The 23388-nt window shown below is 45.1% G+C and overlaps 1 protein-coding gene across 1 annotated transcript in view; it reads right to left on the reverse strand.

Moving 5' to 3' along the window:
- LOC147706800 (calpain-1 catalytic subunit-like) overlaps positions 1-23388 on the reverse strand; it is a 668045-nt gene that overhangs the window by 184190 nt on the left and 460467 nt on the right. Inside the window, exon 13 of the mRNA XM_086925931.1 lies at positions 1998-2063. Coding sequence (XP_086782057.1) covers positions 1998-2063 — 66 coding nt within the window. The remainder of the gene's footprint in view (positions 1-1997; positions 2064-23388) is intronic.

Raw genomic sequence — 23388 nt, forward strand, 5'->3', positions numbered from 1 at the left:
TGTCTAGTTCTAATTGCTTGGTTGAAATGATATTGATTAGCGGCCAGCCCTGGTGGTTGTAGGCCCATACTTGTAACTGGTTGAAGTATCAATAAAGGTTTAAAAAAAAAACAAAAAAAAAAAAACAATGCTCAATTTCAGCCGTCCTCCTTTTGCGGCCAAAATGAGGGGGTATCACTGCCTGGCAAGCTCCTATCCCTTCTTCAGCTTCGGGATAACCGGCGAGGCTCCGTCTCCCTCTGGCCTCAGCACATGGAGCCCTGCCCACACTCTTGTCTTGTGCTGCTTCTCCCCGCTTTCTCGGGCAAGGCTCCACCCACGTCCAGGCAGTCCGCCTGACTTCCGGGATGCCGCGACTTGACAGATGGATCCCCCGCGTCGGGATTCCTTCTCAGGGGAATTCCATGATGGGGCGGGCTGCGCAACACAGCGCTTTCAAGCACTTGAACTCCTGTCATGTTCCTCGTGCCTTGGCGGTGCGAGCCCACACCTGGGGCTCCTTCAAAACGAGATCAGAAGAGCTTGCCCTGCGCCAGCAAGCAAGAGCCCACTTCTAGGACTCAAAGGGCAAGGAAGACAAAGCGCTCAACACGTGCTTGCTGCAGATTACCTTTTAAGGGCAGAGCTGAGCCCAGGCAGGCCAGTTCACAGGGCCCTCCGGCAGAGAGGCAAACCCTCTGCTGGAGGGCCCAACAGTCCAAGTCCTGTGGCCCAACAGTCCAAGCAGGCATGCTGCTCCAAGTAAGCCCCAAAGCACACAGACATGGGGTCACAGCCCCAATATTTATACCAGACTTGTCTTTGTTCTCTCCCCCTGGCACACTCCTAGACCTGGTTCACAATAGTTCTTGGGGCACTCCAACCTTTGTTTACAGGGCACGAACATCCTCATTGTCAGAGCAGGTCCTGGCCCCAGAAAAACCACAGGGGGCGGAACCAGCACTGTACAAGGCAGGCACAGACCCATTCAGGGTCAGGGACTACTCCTCCCACTACTCCAAATGCAGATCTGCCCATTCAGCCTAGCGCTGACTCACCCAGCCCCTCCGGAGACACACACCTCACCAGTCCCTGTCACTCCAGAGCCAGACATGCAATCCACAACAGGCAAGCACAAAGACACACAGCACACAGAAATGCTCACTTCTAAAAGTGGCATTTTTAAAATAGTGATAATAAATATGTGCACATCATTATGCAGCATTTAACATTACTATTCCACTCCACACCACATACATCCACTACACTCCAAAGCAAAACACGTGGTTTACAAACATTCTTGTTAACAATGCCAATAGCTCTAACTGTCCCAAATGTGAGAACTATTACATTGCATGTGCTTGTCTAAGTAATGCTTATATTTAAGCTATGTGTTACCAGTAGCATCTAACAATGCAATGTCAGGTGACGTGATGTACAGGGGAAGTACCCTGACAGCAGGAAGGGTAGGACACGATGACAATATACCCACTGGCCATTAATGGCAGCAGTGAGTCATTATACCCGATAACCCAGAAAGCACTAGAAACAACATTCCCACCCTGCGTCTCTGGCTAGGAGATGTGCCTATCAGGACAGACTACGCTACGGTTACTTTGTGACGTAAACTGCAAAGGTAGGAAGTCATCTCCTGGCCTTTGACAACACACATTGAGAGGCTGGTAATCACATAGATATAGCAGACATGCACTGGCATAAGATATTTTCTAGTTTCCCTACAAGGCATAGCTGGAAATGTCCACTTTACAGTTGGCTGGTAGGAGAGTCCTGTAAATATATCAGTAGAAAAGTCTTTCCCGTGGGTATAAAGGTTTCATTGTGGACTGTTTCAGAAGTTATTGTTTGCAGTGAAATCTCTTCCCCCTAACATTTGTATTGTGCCTCTACTGAAAAGCAACCAAGCACCCACATCGAGAATATGAGTATGCCTACAAGACAAACAAACTGCCCTGCCCCTCAAGTTGCAGTCGAGGTGTAAGAACTTGCAATCAACTCACCTGTCCAGCCTTCGCTTCAAATATTTTGCGAACGGAATCCTCCACATCTTTAGTAGAAATTTCTTTCTGTGAGAAAATAGGAAAGGTTGTGTGACTTCTCAAACTCACCACTAGAGAAATTGTAGAGGACATCCCTGTGGTTAGCATGAGAGGTGGGTAATCAGGTGGCATTTAGCGAGTACCCTATTGACTGTGGTGTCCTGCCCAGTAGGATGTCCTATTCAGTGCCCCTTGAATGGCCCTGTGAACATACACGTATAAACACAGATCATACTTTCTACAGAAAACAAGTCTCTAAAAGCTGCATTATTTTTTAGGCAGGAGCACTTTCTTTCTATGGTCATATTTGACTGCTTGGACTTACAACTTTCATTGCCTTTCGATGACCTTCCTGTCTTGAAATACGACAGCCTGCCACTGGAACCTTCCGTATAATGCCGCTGAATCTGAATGGCCCTTCCCAATAAATACAACTGCCTCTTTTTAGATCCTTTTATGACATATCGAGGCTCCTCTTGAAGTCCTCCTGCAGAATACCTCTGTCCCACTTGAAACCACCTATGAAATACCACTACCTGTCTCTGGAACATCTTAAGAAATGCAACTGCCCCACTCCGGAACCTCCTATGAAATACCACTGCCCCTCTCCGGAACCTCATATGAAATACCACTGCCCCTCTCCGGAACTTCCAAAGAAATACCACTGCCCCTCTCCTGAACCTCCTATGAAATACCACTAACCCTCTCCTGAACCTCCTATGAAATACCACTGCCCCTCTCCAGAACCTCCTATGAAATACCACTGCCCCTCTGCAGAATCTCCTATGAAATACCACTGCCCCTCTCCAGAATCTCATATGAAATACCACTGCCCCTCTCCGAATCTCCTATGAAATACCACTGCCCCTCTGCGGAATCTCCTATGAAATACCACTGCCCCTCTCGGGAACCTCCTATGAAATACCACAAATACCACTGCCCGCTCTGGAACCTCCTATGAAATACCACCGTCCCTCTCTAAATTCTCCTTAGAAATACCACTGCCCCTCTGCGGAATCTCCTATGAAATACCACTGCCCCTCTCCGGAATCTCCTATGAAATACCACTGCCCCTCTGCGGAACCTCCTATGAAATACCACTGCCCCTCTCTGGAATCTCCTTAGAAGTACCACTGCCCCTCTGCGGAATCTTCTATGAAATACCACTGCCCCTCTCCGGAATCTCCTATGAAATACCACTGCCCCTCTGCGGAACCTCCTATGAAATACCACTGCCCGCTCCGGAATTTCCTATGAAATACCACTGCCCCTCTCCAGAACCTCCTATGAAATACCACTGCCCCGCTCCGGAATCTCCTATGAAATACCACTGCCCCTCTGCGGAATCTCCTATGAAATACCACTGCCCCTCCCTGGAACCTCCTATGAAATACCACAAATACCACTGCCCCGCTCTGGAACCTCCTATGAAATACCACTGCCCGCTCTGGATTCTCCTTAGAAATACCACTGCCCCTCTGCGGAATCTCCTATGAAATACCACTGCCCCTCTCCGGAATCTCCTATGAAATACCACTGCCCCTCTGCGGAACCTCCTATGAAATACCACTGCCCGCTCCGGAATCTCCTATGAAATACCACTGCCCCTCTCCAGAACCTCCTATGAAATACCACTGCCCCGCTCCGGAATCTCCTATGAAATACCACTGCCCCTCTGCGGAATCTCCTATGAAATACCACTGCCTCTCCCTGGAACCTCCTATGAAATACCACAAATACCACTGTCCCGCTCTGGAACCTCCTATGAAATACCACTGCCCCGCTCTGGATTCTCCTTAGAAATACCACTGCCCCTCTGCGGAATACCCTATGAAATACCACTGCCCCTCTGCGGAATCCCCTATGAAATACCACTGCCCCTCTCCGGAATCTCCTATGAAATACTACTGCCCCTCTCCGGAATCTCCTATGAAATACCACTGCCCCTCTGCGGAACCTCCTATGAAATACCACTGCCCGCTCCGGAATCCCCTATGAAATACCACTGCCCCTCTCCGGAACCTCCTATGAAATACCACTGCCCCTCTTCGGAATCTCCTATGAAATACCACTGCCCCTCTGCGGAATCTCCTATGAAATACCACTGCCCCTCTCCGGAACCTCCTATGAAATACCACAAATACCACTGCCCCGCTCTGGAACCTCCTATGAAATACCATTGCCCCTCTCTGGAATCTCCTTAGAAATACCACTGCCCCTCTGCGGAATCTCCTATGAAATACCACTGCCCCTCTCCGGAACCTCCTATGAAATACCGCAAATACCACTGCCCCGCTCTGGAACCTCCTTTGAAATACCATTGCCCCTCTCTGGAATCTCCTTAGAAATACCACTGCCCCTTTGCGGAATCTCCTATGAAATACCTCTGCCCCTCTCCGGAATCTCCTATGAAATACCACTGCTCCTCTCCGGAATCTCCTATGAAATACCATTGACCCTCTCTGGAATCTCCTATGAAATACCACTGCCCTTCTGCGGAATCTCCTATGAAATACCACTGCTCCTCTCCGGAATCTCCTATGAAATACCATTGACCCTCTCTGGAATCTCCTATGAAATACCACTGCCCCTCTCCAGAACCTCCTATGAAATACCACTGCCCCGCTCTGGAACCTCCTATGAAATACCACTGCCCCTCTTCGGAATCTCCTATGAAATACCACTGCCCCTCTGCGGAATCTCCTATGAAATACCACTGCCCCTCTCCGGAACCTCCTATGAAATACCACAAATACCACTGCCCCGCTCTGGAACCTCCTATGAAATACCATTGCCCCTCTCTGGAATCTCCTTAGAAATACCACTGCCCCTCTGCGGAATCTCCTATGAAATACCACTGCCCCTCTCCGGAACCTCCTATGAAATACCGCAAATACCACTGCCCCGCTCTGGAACCTCCTATGAAATACCATTGCCCCTCTCTGGAATCTCCTTAGAAATACCACTGCCCCTCTGCGGAATCTCCTATGAAATACCTCTGCCCCTCTCCGGAATCTCCTATGAAATACCACTGCTCCTCTCCGGAATCTCCTATGAAATACCATTGACCCTCTCTGGAATCTCCTATGAAATACCACTGCCCCTCTCCGAAATCTCCTATGAAATACCTCTGCCCCTCTCCGGAATCTCCTATGAAATACCACTGCTCCTCTCCGGAATCTCCTATGAAATACCATTGACCCTCTCTGGAATCTCCTATGAAATACCACTGCCCCTCTCCGAAATCTCCTATGAAATACCTCTGCCCCTCTCCGGAATCTCCTATGAAATACCACTGCTCCTCTCCGGAATCTCCTATGAAATACCATTGACCCTCTCTGGAATCTCCTATGAAATACCACTGCCCTTCTGCGGAATCTCCTATGAAATACCACTGCCCCTCTGCGGAACCTCCTATGAAAGACCACTGCCCCTCTTCTGGACCTCCGGTGAATTAGCAATTGCCCCACACTGGAACCTCCTATGAAATACCACTTCCCTTCTTTACCAGGCATATGCAGCACCATTGCCCTTCTGCCTCTCTCAGAAACCTCCTATGAAATACCCCTGCCCATCTCCAGAACCTCCTGTGAAATGCCACTGCTCCTCTCCTGAACCCCCTATGAATTACCACTGAGCCTCTCTGCCACTCCTGTGAGTACCCCTACCCTTCGAACATGCTATGGAGCACTATTACCTCACTGCCTCTCCTCAGTACTCTGCTCTTCGCAATGCTTCCATGTGACGCCCCTTTCCCAATAAGATTCTTTACTCAAACACCTATAATAACAATCCACATTCCAGGGTGTCCCCATGAACATAGTAGGTGAATTTTACCATCAAGCAGGTGTCTCGTATGTCACCCAAATATGTTGATCATGGAGTTAGAATAGGAAATTACCCAAGTCCTAGAATAAGTGTAAAGAACTTTTTACATAGTTTTTTTAGAAGTTCGCATGTTGCAGTTCAAATATGTTACAGAAAGATTCTATCTCTAAGCAATGGTGCCTTTAAAAAAAAAGGATTCTTAAAGTCTATAAAACTTTAATCTAAACGATTCCGAGCCATTTGAAGATCATTTGTGAGGGGAGGAAGGCATATACTACACACTTGTCACCCAAGCCAAAAACTTTTCACACATTTAGAAAGAATTTTGGAGGCACTTCTATTATCACTTATTTTCACGCACGAAAATTAACAGATTTACATTTTTATCAAGTCAGCATGATAATATAGATGGTATCTAAAGTAGACATTTGTATGGTAGGACTGGGACAGAAAATTGGCTCAGACATCAAAGTATAAATGACCCCTGCCCCCAACAAATAATGAATTAGATAGCTAAAAAAGTGATCTATGTTTGCAAATTGGGGAAGTTTTGAACTTGTAGAAAAGTGTATGGGTGTCCAGCAAGGTATGGAAGAGTGCATGGATTTGACCTTGCTGCAGGCAGTTTGTTTTAATATCAGGGAAATCAACTGTAAAAACCATCTCAACAGACCATAAAATAGGCCCAAAACAGCACAAAGAACAGCCTACACACTGCCCTGTCAGACCAGCCCGTCAGGCAGTGCCTGTTTTCCCTCTAGGCCAGTTCAACCCTGGAACTCAGTTAGTGCTATGCTGTTTCCACTAATTATGCAGTTATTATAGAACTCCAGAAGTATGAATTGATGTAATCTTAGGGTCATGACACATGCCTTCCTGGGAAATATCAGGGTCAAGAGTAAAATGATGTCACTTCCTGTGATTTCATTAATGTCAAACCAGTGACATTTTGGTCACTCGACGCTGATGGCAGAGAGGTACACTGCACTAGTCCCTGAACTTTCAGAGTAGTGCACGGTGTGTGCTATTCACCTGCAAGTTGCACTTCTTGTACCACCAGCCCTGACTGATGCCTTGAATTAAAACTGCTTATTTACACATGAGACATCTTACAGCACCAGGTTAGCAGAATCCTCATGTAATAAAACTGCCACACGGGTCAACACTGAGTAAAACCCCAAGTACATATTCCACATTAGTAGGTGATCAATCCATTTTTAGGTAGGACACAAAGAGTGGTGAGGAAGCAACAAGGGGCTTTGGAGGGCTATGGAGTAGAACCTGAACATTGTAATATCTGTGATAAAATACAAGCGTCTCGTTCTGAAAAAAGAAATCAATATTTAGGATGATATCCACAAAGAATGCCTGTAGTGGAGATGAATAACTGTCTGTCAGTAAGGTTATTGATCATTTGTGCACTTGAGAAACCATCTAAAGAAGATGACGATGACATCTTTCTTGGGGTAATAAAATGGTAATACATTATTTGGGGGCTTCTATCTTATCCCACTAATGACAGTGTTAGACACAATGGGTGTTACTTAACATATGCACAAGTCTCAGAAGCTAAAATCAGATCTTAGCTGACACAGATGGGCTTCCTTCAAGGAAGATTGTGACAGAGGGCCTGAGGTTAGGGGTCATACTCCCAAGGGCCTATTCACGAAGGCATGTAGAAGTATGTAAAGCAGTATGTATGTAAAGCAGTATGTATGTAAAGCAGTACTCCTGAATTACTCTTTTTACGTACCCTCACACGACTTTGTGAATTAGCTCAAAACATCTAAAACTGGACTATACCGGTAGTGCACACAGAATAGACTGTACCCACTCTTTACTTTTACTAATAGGCAATGGATGTTTTGTTATGTTATGTTATGTTATGTTAAAATGCGTTTGTATAGCGCTCGGCTACTCTAAAAGAGTGTCCCGGCGCTTTCCACAGGCAGCTACAATGTAAAACAACATAACAAGAAGAACAGATCCCGACAGAAAAAGAGAGACACCCACCTAAACAGAAAGATTAAAAAGCCAAGTCTTCAAATTCTTCCTGAATTGAAGCAAATTGGGAGTACTGCGAAGTACCAGTGGGAGCGAGTTCCACAGCTGGGAGGCCTTGAGGCTGAAAGAGCGTCCCCCAATGCGGGCCTTCCTCACACGTGGAACCACAGCCGTGAAAAGGGATTCAGAACGCAGTGAGCGAGCAGGGCGATAGAGAGCTAATCTCTTCTGCAGGTATCCCGCGCCTGAGCCAAACAGAGCTTTGTGCACCAGCGTCAGGGATTTGAACACAATCCGCTTACGGATTGGCAGCCAATGGAGCGTTTGCAGCAGCTCAGAGGCCCGCGCTCGTCTATGCAGACCAAAAATCGCGCGGGCTGCAGAGTTCTGTGCCACCTGCAAACGCTGGACCAAATAGTCCGGAAGGCCTAAGAAAAGAGCATTGGCGTAGTCTAGCCTGGATCCGATGAGCGCCTGCACCGTAATCCGTCTGTGCTCCGCAGATAGTAGAGGAAGAAACTTGCGGAGCATTTTCAGAATGCCGAAACAGGTGCCGGACAGGCCGAGAATGTGCGCTCTCAGAGAGAGCTTGTTATCAAGCTTAACACCTAGGTTCTTGGCAACCAAGGAGGATTTTGCCGGGGGACACATGGCAGCCGGCCACCACTGCCGCCACTCGGGATCGATGGCACAGCCGAAAAATAGAACCTCCGACTTACTGGAGTTGGCCTTCAGACTATTCCGCTGGAACCAGCCAAAGACCATGTCCAGACAGTCCCGAATTCTCTCCCCATCAAATGGCTGATCTTTGCCACAGGTGAAGAGGAGTTGCGTGTCGTCGGCGTAGGACACGATCTGGGCTCCGTAAGCCTCCGCCGCAGCAGCCAGGGGGTACATAAAGATGTTGAACAATGTCGGGCTCAACACAGAACCCTGTGGAACCCCGACTCCCAATGGCGGCATCTCGGCGGAGCTCTGGGAAACCCAGACCGTCTGGCGGCGGCCCTCCAGAAAAGATGTAAACCATCTGAACACCGTCCCCCTTAGGCCGACAGCAAGGTGCTCAGTAAGGTGAACAGTAAGTTTTGGGTTGGATTCACAAAGGTATGGAGGAGTGCATAAAATAGTACTCAAGTGGTGCTTCTTTCCATAATCATATATGCTTCTGTGAAACAGGTCTGCTGTTTATCAGGAACTTATGCAGAACTCGGGCTGGGAACAAAGGGAAACAAGCATTTGCGATGCAATCGGTCTCGCATTTGTGAGAATAAGAGCTATTGGTTTCATAAAATGACTGAGGGGCATATTATCAAGCATTGTGTTAACATTATCGCTGCTTTAGCAGCAGTAAACTGCCGCTAAAGCAGCGATAATGGGTTTGATAGAGAATGCCCATAGAAGCCCAAGTTCACACCAGAACATGGGCTTCTATGGGAATTCACAGGGGCGTATTAGCGGCAGTTTTCTGCCGCTAAAGTGGCGATAATATTAATGCTGTTTCATGATAATATGCCCCAATGTCTTTTTCCCATGTGTTTTTGTTTGGAGTTGTTGGAAAGTGGGTTATTGGTACGGGCAATAAAGCCACTAACACATAATAGGACTCAGCATAGGTCTTAGAAAATTATTCCTATGCCAACCCTTGGTAACGTGGCTGCGAGCAGACAGGCTTAACTTCAAAGACCGGTATGTAAAGCATTTAAAAACACCATGTCAGTATATAATTAGGACACAAAATAAAAATCCCACACCAATTTATAAAAATAGGTAATCTTTTTATCTTTTAAATGACGCTTAAATGACACCAAAAGGAAAAAAACAATTTAGGGAACCAGAGATATGAATTTTTAAAGATTAGTCACTTTCTAGTGCTTAGAGACCAGCAGTGCCCCTTTAAGTCATTTCGTTTTCTCTGTCGGGGACACACCTTTACAAATTGTTCTGAAGAATTCTCACCACTGAGGTGGGCCGCCTTCTTCAGCAAGCGGGGTCCAGTTAGAACACCTTCCTGGCGTTCTGCTTGCGGGTCACAAAGTATCCAACACGCAATGCAAGGTTCTGGAATCTCCAAGAGGGTCCTTGAAAGTGTGAAACTTCAATTCCGCAATCCACTTGAACAAAACCCTTACAAATCCACAGCTACTCCAGGCTTTGAATTTTTTGTGGGGCTGTCCAGGTGAGCTCCTTTAACCTGTAGCTTGCAGGGAGTTCAACTCTTGAGTCCTTTGGCATCAAGGTGATCCACAGGGATGCAGTTTTACTTGGCGCAGTCTTCTGAGGTCAGGCATTAGAGTTCCCTGCACAGCAAAATCTTTTCAGCAGGGCACTTCTTGCTTCAGTAAGTTTCAAGCAGCAGATCTGGAGGGCTTTGCCCCTCTCAGATACTTATTCAAAATTCTCTGGGTCAAGCACCAGGTCACTGCTGACCAATGAGAGCTGGGCAACTCCTCAGTTATGACCAAATCCTGTAGAGGGTGGAATTAGTTTTTCCCAGAGTGCATCATTCTTCCAAATCCATAATGGCTGATTTTCCAGCAAGGAGGTAAGAGCTGGCTAAACACACCCCCTGGGATGGCTTACTTCCATGGACTCTCCCCCTACCATCTGCACATACCTTCCTTAAGCCTAGCCCTGACTCTGGGTCAAGATTGTCAGAGTGGAGCTGAAACCCAGGCCTCCCCTCTGGCTTTGAAGAGCGTAGTTTACGACGCCACCTCCTGGCCTGGCATTCCTATAGAACAGCACACTGCCCTCCCAGCAACCTGGCTAATCCACTTAACTCTGACCAATCCGGGCAGACCACTGAAAGGCTGAATTTGGACTTACAAACAAAAAAGTCTCATAACTTCTTGTATATACACTTTAGGAGAAATTTGTTGTAACTTGACTGTGGTCGCACCCCCGCGCCACAGTGGAACGTCCCTTGTTGAACGTTCGAATGCGAGCGCCGCCGGTTCCAGCTCAGTGAGGCTTCGCTGACGGAAGCTACCGGGCGCGCTGGTGCTGTGCTGTACATATGGAATAAACCTGTTTAACCCCATGGTGCCTCCGGCCATTATTGAAGCGTCACAACATAAATTGGCGACGAGGACGGTCTTCCGACAGCGGGGAGCACAGCACACAGCGAAGGAATAAATGTCAGAGGAAGCGCTATGAAGGAAAAATCACGCACCTAGAGGAAGCGCAGCGGAGTACACCCCCACACGTAATGGTGCCTACAAGTAAGAAAGAATGAATCTACTTGTGGATGTGTGAGGAGGATGCGCGCATTCCTTATGAGGGAGATGAAAAGCGGCGAAGAGAAGAGACGAAAAATAACAGCTGACGTAGTGCTCCTGAAGTGAGTGGGCGGCGCAGATGAGAAAGGCCGTGTGACAGCTGATTGAAAGGAATGCGAGCTGACTAAAGAGTGTGAGCTTAGTCACCCAGACGCTCGATCGGCGCACGAAGAAATGCCAGATGAAAGCTGAAGAGAAGAATGCCAGCTGGTTAGAATATGCAATAAAAAGAAAAATAAATGGTTAAGAGGCTAGACAGGAGTGACTGAAATATCAGCGGCACAGAATAAAGCGTTTTCTCTGTAAAGCAAAAGTGAATTTTAAGAGGGTGCTTATCTTATCAGCAAAGGCGTACTTCTGTCGGGAATTGTGTTAAGAGTGTGGATTACGAGACTAACGTGGAGAGCAATTTATGCTTCTGTGAGGGACACACTGCAGAACAAAGCAGAATGTGAAGAGCAACATCGTGTGTTGAACTTAAAACGCTAATCTATCATTTTTGGAGAAAGTACCAGTCACTTCCAGACAGAAATTATTCACATCTGTGACTGAGTTTATAGTCAAACCCTCAAGGGATGAACACATGTTTTTGATGTTACACTGCCACCTTATGACATAAAGTGGTTTATACGTGCATTCTGTTGAAATGAAAAACACTTCTGGCACAGTTAGACTTGTTATGTGATCAGTAGAGTCAACATATTAACCTTGAGGAAACCAAAAATGTGCCTATGCCTCCAAACAATGCAATAATGCAAACACTGAATGATTAGAGATAAACCATAAATTTATTAGTTTATCTCGACAAAACTTTTGTCATTGAGTCAATACGTAAGTTACAAAATTCACTTATTTTAGGAGCAGACAAAGAGAGAACCATCGACTTCCTTTCTAGCCATATGGAGATCAATCGAACAATGTGTAAGTATCTACAGTGAAGTATCTACAGTGAACAATTATAAAGCAAAAACATTGCGCTAAATCGTACATACATGGACATTAATGAATCAAAAAGAAACTTTTCAAGAAACAGGTAAAAGATCACAGTTTGAAAATCATAAATACAGCAACATGTGAGAGCAAGGGTGAATCTTTCAAATACAACAACCCCTAACTCATGAAGTGAATTCGTTTGTGTAAAAAATCACAGTAAGCCCATTTTGAATATGTGACTATCAAAAGCCATTGGTGTGAAGACAAATGTATGAGTTCAAATGTCAAAATGCCTAAAGTCAAATGCCGACGCGTTTCCAATCCTGCCAGTGGTTTACAGGATTTTCATCAGGGCGGGGAACGAGTCCATGGGAACTGTTTTCCAAAAAGAATAAAGAGTTTGTTTTAGTAAACTGCAAACAAACGCCATTGTGTTCAAGTGCAAAATGAACCGCATTGTGGTGCGGCATACCTTGAAGGTAGTGGCCTGTGTGGCTTCAATTTTGGGAATAGCGCTTTGTCTCTTTGGGTCAGGCGGGTCTGGGCTGTAACAAGAAAAATGACTGCTGTCACTGATTTGAAAGTGACCCACTGCACGCTGAAGGAAATAACATGAAGGAAAAATGATTTTACCTTGAATCTTTACAACATTAAGTCAAGGCAGCCGGTGGCAGGATTATTTTTCAATTATTTGCTCTGGGGACAGAAATGAAAATGACGATATTTTGAGAAGTTGTGCCAAAACGGTAAAAGAACAGGCACTGGAGCGTCACCGCTCCGATGGGAACACTTACTTTTAAAAGTTGAACACGGGCGGAGGGGTCGGACCGGTGTTAACAATGGAACGCTGTCCGTTCTAAAAAATAAGAAGGAAAGGAGGCTAGCAACTGTGCGCTGAATCACGCAGTGGAAAGATAAAGACTGACGCTCAATGGCAGGTGAAGAAGGGATCAATCGCTTACCAAACAACGCCACGGAGGGCTCTGCTAGACTGCATCCTTGCTTCTACCGGCACCTACAGGCTTTAGTTGTCCAGGGCGCTGCCGGTACTGGTGGTGATAAAAGCATGTGTATGCTAACAGCCAATGGGATGAGTTAAGAGTGCTACTGCATTGTGGGAAATGGAGTCCAAGTGTGGAGTCAAGCTCGATTAATTTCACTAAGCGTGTTTAGGCCCTTGTTCACACTATCGAATCGCAGTATGAGGTATGCCTCCTTACGCAAAAGCATAGTTTCTACATTGGGGTAGCGTTTAGAGTCCAGCCAGACAAGTGGTGTCCATTTGAAATCGTTTTCTGTGTGCTGGTTATTTACGAAGTGTTCAACCATGGGTGCGGTCATTACTCGTTTTTTTATCCGAGATCGGTGTTGTGTAATGCGTGCATTAATGGCTTGATTTGTCTTGCCAATATAGACCTTGTCACAAGGACAGACCACTGCATAAACAATATTTTTTGTTTTACAGTTGGTGAATGCATCATGTGTCCATTTGATGCCATGATTAATGAAGGTGTCCCCTTCAATTGTAGAAGAACATGAAACACAGTTACCACATTTGTGGTGCCCAGTGATTGGTCTGAGGTTCCACTGTGATATGAGGTCACTTTTGGGCGGAGGAATATGGGTGTCTGCCTTAATGAGATGCTGACCAATATTTGGGTTCTTTCTCATTGCAAAGATCGGTTTGGGCAAAGGGTGCTCCATTGTTTCCAGCAAGTGCCAATTGTTTCGGATGATGTTTTTGAACTGGTTCGTGTGTTGCCCGAAGGTAGTCACACAAACCAATTGATCTAATTGCTTTTTTTCTTTTACCTGAAGGAGTGTCTCCCTCGGGGTGAACTTCACCCTGTTTTTGGCATGCTTTAGTAATTTCTTGGGGTATCCTCTGACAGCCATCTCATTACAGAATCTTGTTGCGTGGGATTCAAAATCCTGTAGATTGGTACAGTTGCGTCTTATGCGCAGCAGTTGCCCATAAGGTAAATTATCCTTAAGGCTTTGTGGGTGTGAGCTATTGTAATGCAGGATTGTATTCCTGTCGGTAGGTTTTTTGTGCAAAGAGGCCGTCAGTCCAGATGTGCTGGTACCTACTAGGACGTCCAGGAAAGTCATCTCTTTGGAACTTGAGTTCATCGTAAACTTAATGTCTTGGTGTCGTGAATTCAACCATGCGTGGAATTGATCAAGTTCGGTCTGGCTCCCCTGCCACAGGACCCAGACATCGTCTATGTATCTCAACCAGTGAATCATGTGATGTGAAAAGGGGTTGTCCTTATAGATGAAGCGTTCCTCGTATTGGGACATGTAGAGCACCGCCAGCTCCGGCGCATAAGGACAGCCCATGGCTGTCCCTTTGATTTGTATGTAGAAATCACTCTCAAATCTAAAATAGTTACTCCGAAGAGTCAATTCAGCCAATTCCACAATAAATGCGGTTGGAACCCGGTGGGGTCTTTCGCGTTTTTCTAGGTATAGTTCAATAACCTCTAAAGCCTCATCCTGAGGTATTTGTGTGTAAAGAGAAGCGACATCTAGTGTCACCATCAATTCCGTTGTCTCATCAAATGAGTGTCCTTCAATGTGGTTAATGAAATCAGTCGTGTCTCTCAGGTGCGATTTGACTTGTTCTATACATGGTTTTAAGAAAAAATCAATGTATTTAGATATCGGTTCAAGCACTGAATCGCATCCGGACACAATGGGTCTGCCCGGGGGTGTCTGATCGTTCTTGTGGATCTTAGGTAAGAAGTAGAGAATTGGCGTTCTAGGTGATTTTTTGTTTAGATATTCATGCTCTTTTGGTCCTAAGAAGCCTTCAGCTAAGGCTCTTTGGGTGATTTGTGCTATTTTGCCCTGGATCATAAGGACAGGATCCTCTTTAGATGGTCTGTACCAATCCTTATTGTTTACATGCTGTTGTCCTTCGGTGAGATACATGGGTCGGGGCCATAAGACCACCGCACCCCCCTTGTCCGCCTGTTTTATAATGATGGATGTGTCCAATTTGAGGTCAGTAATTGCCTTTTGGGTGTCTTTGCCGAGGTTATTTTTGACAAAGCTGCTTTTTTTCTCAAGCTTAGTAAGGGAGGACAGAACTGCTTGTTCAAAAGCAATGATTTGTTTGGGAATGTTTGTCATTGGGGTAAACCTGGATTTAACCCTTAGTCCAGTTGTTTCCTGTGGGGACGTCATTTCAGTACCAGCGAAATGGGCCTTCAGCCTCAATTTGCGACAAAAATCAAGTGCCTCAAGTTTTAGTTTTGTAAAGTCAGTCCTCTTAGTTGGGACAAATTTCAGGCCCAAGCCAAGAAGCATTTCTTCATTCTTATTCAATAGTTTGTCAGAGAGATTCACTATGGTAGATGAGTCTAGTTGTTGTAGTTCTTGTTGCGGGTGCGCATTTGCCATGGTTGCTTGAAGCGCGGCCGCGTTTGGCCGCCCCTGGCTAAAAAAGGAGTTGATCCCCTACCTGCACCTCGTGTTTTAGAATTAGGTTGTCTGGAGTCAGAGGAAGAGTCGGAGGAAGTAGTATCAGAGAATGTAATAAATTTGTTTCTGGATCTCCCCTGAAATGTATTTAAAGCTCCTCTAGATTCGCCAGAGGTGTAAAAATCTTCCCTGAGAAATGGGTACACTTGTTCAAGTCTAAAGGATTTGGAATCCTTTTCAAATTGTGTTGTTTTAATGTTGAGCGAGTAATCTTTAAATGATGCGATCTCTTTTTCTATTTTGTCCAACAGTATCTTCGCATCACTAGTAGTTTGGGTGTCATTAATGGTTTTGATTAACTCCTCAATCTCCTTCTCTTCTTGACTGCAGATCCTCTGTGCTGTCTCAATGGTGTGCACCATTAAGTCTCTACTGCATTTAGTGTTTATCTGACTGAAGCCCTTTTTATACTCAGAATCCTCCGTAAAGATAACGGGAATGTTCTTGACCTGTGTGAATTCAACCATGCGTGGAATTGATCAAGTTCGGTCTGGCTCCCCTGCCACAGGACCCAGACATCGTCTATGTATCTCAACCAGTGAATCATGTGATGTGAAAAGGGGTTGTCCTTGTAGACTGTAGATACTTCACTGTAGATACTTACACATTGTTCGATTGATCTCCATATGGCTAGAAAGGAAGTCGATGGTTCTCTCTTTGTCTGCTCCTAAAATAAGTGAATTTTGTAACTTACGTATTGACTCAATGACAAAAGTTTTGTCGAGATAAACTAATAAATTTATGGTTTATCTCTAATCATTCAGTGTTTGCATTATTGCATTGTTTGGAGGCATAGGCACATTTTTGGTTTCCTCTAGTTTAGGCCCTGCCTACCCTCCCTCCCATTGGGCCAAGCCACCATTTTGGGTTAACATATTAACCTTAGCATAAACCCTATGTAGTGAATGTGTCCGTTTTCATGAAGTGATGTTATCATTTAATAAGGAAGGGTAGCACGTGCTGGTCTTTGAAGGTACAGGTGAAGCATATTTACAAAGTAAGGGAATATTTATTTATGACAAAGCTGTGTTCAATTTCAGTACCTTGTTTTAATTTCACACTACATAGTGGTAAATTTGAGAAAAGAGCACCAAGACATTTTGTCTGGCAATCTGTGGTAAACGTCACTGTAAAATATGGATGTAAATGCACTCGATCTCTCTGCTGTGTCCACACCCCCTCATTTCCTAAACCAGCCAGGGAATCCAGGTATAGAATGGGATGAGTGGATTGAAATGTTTGACAATTACCTGGAGGCCTTGGATGCCCAGGATTACGCTAGTAGTAGAAAGAAAGCCATCTTACTTACTAACCTTGGGAAAGAAGGTCAACACATTTTTAAATATCTGCCTGTGGCTAATGATGAGAGAGGCCAGCCTATTGCTGATGTTTATGAGGAAGCCCGAAAAAGATTAGAACTGAGGTTTGCAAGAGAAATAAACATAGCGCTAAGGAGATATAAGTTTTACACCCAGCCACAAAGAGTAGGAGAGTCTATTGATGAGTTTGTCACTAGACTTCGTGAACTTTCATTGAAATGCAGATTTGGACCTATGACTGAAGAAATGATTAGAGACCAACTCATTGTTCAGTGTAGGAGTAGAAAAACTCAGGAACGTTTGTGGGATGCCAAGGACCCATCCCTCAAGGATGCAATTGACATTGCAAAGATAATTGAGGAGTCTGATTCGTGCATGAAAGAAATGGATCGCAGGGATGTTAAGGTCAATCTGTCAGGCGAAAGCGAAACTTCTGTGGTGCAGGGTTGTGAAGGGAAAGTAGCTGCTTCAACAAGGTTTAGAGGCACAAGAAACGCCCCTGGGGAAAAGAAATTCCTCAACAGAGCCAGTAGTAAAATGTGTGGAAAGTGTGGCAGCGCTTATCATGCGTCTGACTCAAGACAATGTTGGGCTATTGGGAAAGAGTGTTTAAAGTGTGGCCGCAAAGGTCATTTTGCAAGAATGTGCAGAGATACAAACAAAGGAAAGGTAGCGATGTTATCAGAGGAACCTGCCATTCTCTACAGACCAGACAGAATCTTGTGTGTGGAACCATCATTATATGATGGAAGTGAGAGTGATGAAGTCCTTTTCAAAGAGTCTCATAAGTCAGATGTAAGGAGGAAACACAGGCCCAAAGCAGGATTTATCATTGGCGGAAAGAGCGTTGAACTTATGGTTGATTCAGGATCACTGTATACTATTGTTACCAAAAGAATCTTCAAGCAGGAGTGGCCCAACATGAAGCTGATGCCCAAAGACATAAATCCTGGTGGGTATCAGGGTGAACAAATAGACATTTTAGGGTACATGGCAACTGATATCTCATTTAAAGAGAGATCTGTGAAGGGGAAGGTGTATGTGGCAGAGTCTGGACCCCCCATATTAGGATGGTATCATCAATTTGATCTCCATATCAAAATTGATCCACGTGCCATTGAGCAGGTTATAGTAGTTGATGACCTCTCAATAGGAGACATTTTGGATGGAGGAAAAGGTGTATTCAGAGAACAACTAGGCAACCTTGAAGGTTATGTACACAAAATTAGACTTAAACCCAAGGCCATCCCCGTACAACACAAACTGAGAAGGTTCCCATTGCAGTAAGGGGGGAAGTGAAAGTGATGTTGGATGAAATGCTATCCAGTTGAGTTATAGAGCCTATTGAATGTTCTTCATGGATTTCTCCAGTCATGATTTCACAGAAAGCTGATAGTAGTCTACGCTTCTGTGTGGACCTCAGAAGCTTGAACCAGAACGTGATTCCTGACACGTTTCCCCTGCCAAATATAAACAAAATGATGGTTTTACTTAAAGGGGCGAAGTAAACTTGATCTTCGCCACGCCTACCACCAAATACACTTACATGAATCTTCCAAACACTTGACAGCTTTCATCACCAATGAAGGCATATTTCAATTCACGAGGATGCCCTTCGGGTTATGTTCGGCTGCAAGTGTATTTCAACGGATGGTCACAGAGGTTTTCAAAGGTGTAAAGAATGTAATCTATTTTCAGGATGACATTTTAGTGTTTGGTGAGAGAGTGAGTGACCACAATGCTGCCTTAAAAAATGCCCTTGTGAGACTTCTGGAATCTGGCTTGACATTGCGCAGGGAGAAATGCACATTTTTAGCAACAGAGGTGGAGTATCTAGGGCACTCTATCTCGTCAGAGGGTGTGAAGCCAAAAAGAGACCTTTTGGCTTCAATAAAGTTGGCTCCTGTCCCTATAAATAAAGACCAGGTACACTCATTCATAGGGCTTATTGAGTACTATTCAAAGTTCGTGAAGAACTTTGCAAGCAAAACAGAACCACTCAAGGTGCTCTTAAGGAAGGGAGCAAAATTCAGTTGGGGGGATGAACAAGAGAAATGTTTCAATGAAATCAAATCAGAGATATGCAATGCTGGCATTCTAGTTCCCTTTTCTCTAAAGGAGAAGACCATCATTACAGTTGATGCGAGTGACACCGGCGTAGGAGCTGTGTTGTCACAAAGTGATGGTAATAGCGAGAAAACAGTAGCGTTTGCATCTCGCACTTTAACTACTACTGAACGATGTTACTCCGTAATCGAAAAAGAGACATTGGCAGCCGCTTGGGGTGTAGAATATTTCCGAATGTATGTGTGGGGGCGTAGGTTCAAACTTCGCACTGACCACAAGCCTTTATTGAAAATTCTCTCTCCAGGTGGCACAGGAAAGGGGTCAGCAAGGCTAGCCAGGTTAGCCTCAAGATTACAGGAGTACAACTTCGATTTGGAGTTCATTTCAGGCTGGCGCAACGTTCAGGCTGATTGCATGTCACGTTTGTCCTTAAAATGGGAGGATGTGGACAGAACAGGAGTGACTAAGAAGGAATGTGAAGGGGCTATCTCGTGTGTGAATGACGTAGTTCTGTGGAGTTGTGGCGCGGTCAGCAAGGAAGAGTGGGCAGAGGCCATGTCACGTGATGAGGTTTTGAAGAATGTTAAGGATCTCATCTCTAAAGGCAGGCGCAGGGAAAGTACCTTGCCCATCAGTGTCCGGTCTTATAACGCAGTCATTGATGAGCTATCTATTGCAGGTGATCAGATCATCATGCGTGAAGACAAATTAATTCCCCCTGTTGATGTTCGGAAAAAACTCTTTGACTTGGCTCATGAAGGGCATCTAGGTCAGACCATTACGAAGAAAAGGCTGAGAAATGAGTTTTGGTGGCCTTGAATGGATGGTGATGTGGTTAGGTGGGTGGAGAGGTGCAGTGAATGCTGCGAATCTGAAAAAAGGCTTAGAGTGGGACCCCAATCCACCCCTAGTTCCATCCAAGACCCGGGTGTAGTGTGGCATAGTATATGCCTTGACTTTATTGGACCTATGCCTGGTGTTCACCCCAGCAAGAGATTTGGTCTAGTAGTTATGGATGTTCATACACGATGGCTCATTGCTTATCTCCTTCCAGAAATAACTACCCGCATTACTATCAAAGTTTTGCGTACCATTTTTAAGGAGGAAGGTTATCCCGCGATCCTTATCACGGACAACGGGACCCAATTATCCTCAAATGAGATGAAGGGATTCCTGAGTGAATGTGGAATAAAGCATGTTTTCACCACTTTGTACAACCCACAATCCAACGGGATTGTAGAGAGAGCCAATCGAATGATCAAGGGCGCAATAAGTTTGGCACTCACGAATGATCTTGACATTGAAAGGACTCTTAACGAGTTAGTGTGGGCTTATCGCACAACAGAAAATTCCACCACAGGTGTAGTTCCTTTTGTAGCCATGCGGGGCAGAAAACCAACCTCAAAAATGGTGCCTCCGTGGATCCGGGAGTTAGTGGAAGGAAAGAATGACAGTGGGTGTGAGGTGAGCATTCCCATGCATGTTTCAAGGAAGGTTCAAAGAATGGGAAAAAACTGGCCTAACATCATGGTTGGTGATTGTGTCAAAGTCCGGTCTGGACGTTGGGTAAGAGGGATGCGTAAGTTTCAAGGACCATTCAAGGTGAAAGAAGTGCATCCCTTCTATGTGGTATTGGAGAATGGAGATAAATGGAACTTACGCAGAGTGGCAAAGTACAGCTCTGGAAATCACTCTTCTGAAGCCTTTAATAGAAATGCAATCACCAAAGATACTTGCTCAGGGTACATGCTAGCTCAGGATCGCCAATTGCTTGACGGTGCCCGCAGGGGTACAGAGACTAGGGCACCAGGCCCGGGAGGGGATAACTGGGGCACTGATCATAGAGGTACCAACTCATGCGATGCACCTCAGAACCTTCATGGGGCCCAAGCCCACCAGAGACCCTTGCGGATCAGGAGACTTCCTCCACATTTGAATGATTTTCTTGTTGGCTGAACTGTTGTTTATTTCTCTCTCTCCGTCTTCCATCAATTCTGTACTTTCATTGTTTATCACCCTATTCCTTACCTGCGTGTAGAGGAAAGGGGGGTATGTTGTAACTTGACTGTGGTCGCACCCCCGCGCCACAGTGGAACGTCCCTTGTTGAACGTTTGAATGCGAGCGCCGCCGGTTCCAGCTCAGTGAGGCTTCGCCGACGGAAGCTACTGGGCGCGCTGGTGCTGTGCTGTACATATGGAATAAACCTGTTTAACCCCATGGTGCCTCCGGCCATTATTGAAGCGTCACAACAAAATTCAACAATATAATATTGTTGGATTTACTACTACCATTCTGGGAAGTCTTTGAATGGTCCGGCTAGTCCTCTCCTATCAATATTTATTAATCAATAACTTCTTACCATGTTAGCCTATGGGCCATGGGGTTTGCAATGGGGAAAATGACTGGGGCCACTTTTCTAGCACCAGGGCTCATAAAACCATATTTTATAAGTAGTTCCCTAATTTCTACAGGACCCCACCCCCTGTGCAACTAGGGGAGACCTCAGGGGTTCTGAATCTGCAGAAATCATGCAGATTATCCTTACCCATTTCTTCTAGCATCAAAGTCGAATTTGAGCAGCACTTTAACACAATGTGGGGAGTGAAATGTAAAATTTCACTTTATCCAGGCATATAAAAACTCATTTTATAAGGGCGTACCTTATAGATAACTGACCCCCCACCCCTGGGATACCTAGGGGTGACCCTGGGGGTCCCTAATATGCAAAAACATGGTAGGTTTTTCATTTTTAAGGGCCCCTACCCTCAAAGTCGAGTTTAAAAGCTTTCCTGGCAACCAGTGCTGCTTTTAAACTGATCTCAGGCTTCAGCACTGCACACATGCTGGTGCAGATAATCTGCTGGCCTCTAAACTGCCATGCCCCAGGATACTGGAGACTTCTAGGTAGTTTCAATCCCCTGCCCTGTTACATACTAGGGGCCTATGGGGTAGGCCATGCCAATTACAGGCGTACCCCACCATACCATAGTGTACCCTAGTGTATCTTGGGTGTCCTAACTGTATTCTAATGTGTTCCTTTTAGTTTGGCACTGGCCCTGGGCCTGGTTAAACAGAGCCCAGGGTCTGTCGGAGTCAACAACAACAAAAGGTTTTATTTGCATAATTTGTTAAAATTGTTACAAAATTCGCATAATAAATAACAATACAATTTTATTATTAAAATGCTAAAATTATTGTCTCTCGGCCTCTGTTTTGTTTGTGGCAGCGTTCATGAAATCCGAGGGTTGGAATTACCCTTTTTGCCCGCCAACTGGGAGTCCTCCTGTTCTGTTAGTTCTAAAAGTTTTCTTGCTTCTGCCAAGAATTTAACTCCACGGCATGCCAGAATTATGGAGGTACCTCCGAGCCAGCTTGTGACTGCGTGTCTGCAAGATCGAATGTTTAACACATTGAAGATGGATTTCAATAACAGTCGTCTCTGGCTTGTCAGGGCCGGACATATACAGAAACGGTGGACAAGGGTTTCGTTTTTATACCCGCAAAGGCGACATTGGGTCGTCTGGTGTGTTGCTTTCCACGCCGGTAGTAAATCCTTTGTAACATGCATCCCCATCCGATAATCTATAAAAGCCTTTTTTAGATGACCACTGAAGTGGGATGTTAAATATGAGTTTATTTTTGGGGTTGAAAAAGAGTTCATGATGGTCCAAGCATGCCGACGTTTTGACAATATCTCTTTGTCTTCCAAAAAGGATTTCCATTTTGCTGCTGAGTTAACTAATTTTTTTAGACTTGCCTTATCGGTCCCATATTTCCAGACAGCTTCCAGTTCTAACTTTTCCACGCATAGTATCAGATACTTTCCCCAATTGTTCACAGATTCAGATTCCCCCCGTTTTTTAATTTCCTCCCAGCTTAGCCAATCCAATGTATCTGGGTCTGCAGATCTAAGTTTGCAACAGAATTTCACGAAACCGCTCATGCTCCGGAACTTCTGGTTTTGCAAACCAAATTCTAGCCTTACTTGGGAGGCTGAGGCGGATTTTGGCAGGTTGAAAACCGCTTTATAAATTTTGATCTGTAAATCATTTAAAAGTTCCACCTCCTTGCCACACCACGTGACTAGGCCGTAATATAAAGTAGGCATAATCTTCGCTGCCATCGCTTTTAAAAGATGGTTATGGTTAGGGCAATCCATTTTTTCTTTCAGGGAGCGATACGCAAAGATTAAAGATTGTGCTTTTGCTTTTAGTGCTGTTTTGTGGTCCTTGTTGTTTGCTCCTCTTGTTATTGTAATTCCCAAGTACTTATAGTGCTCTTGTTCTTTCACTTGTGCCCCTTGGGCCATCCATTTGTACTTTAGATTTTGCCGGTCAACTAGGCGGACCACTTTGGTTTTCCCCTTGTTGAGTTCTAAGCTTTCCCGTTCTAAATACAAGGTTAATTTATTAATGGCTCTTTGTAAGCCGATT

This window comes from Lissotriton vulgaris, chromosome 6, assembly GCF_964263255.1.
Source record: "Lissotriton vulgaris chromosome 6, aLisVul1.2, whole genome shotgun sequence".
Classification (NCBI taxonomy): domain Eukaryota; kingdom Metazoa; phylum Chordata; class Amphibia; order Caudata; family Salamandridae; genus Lissotriton; species Lissotriton vulgaris.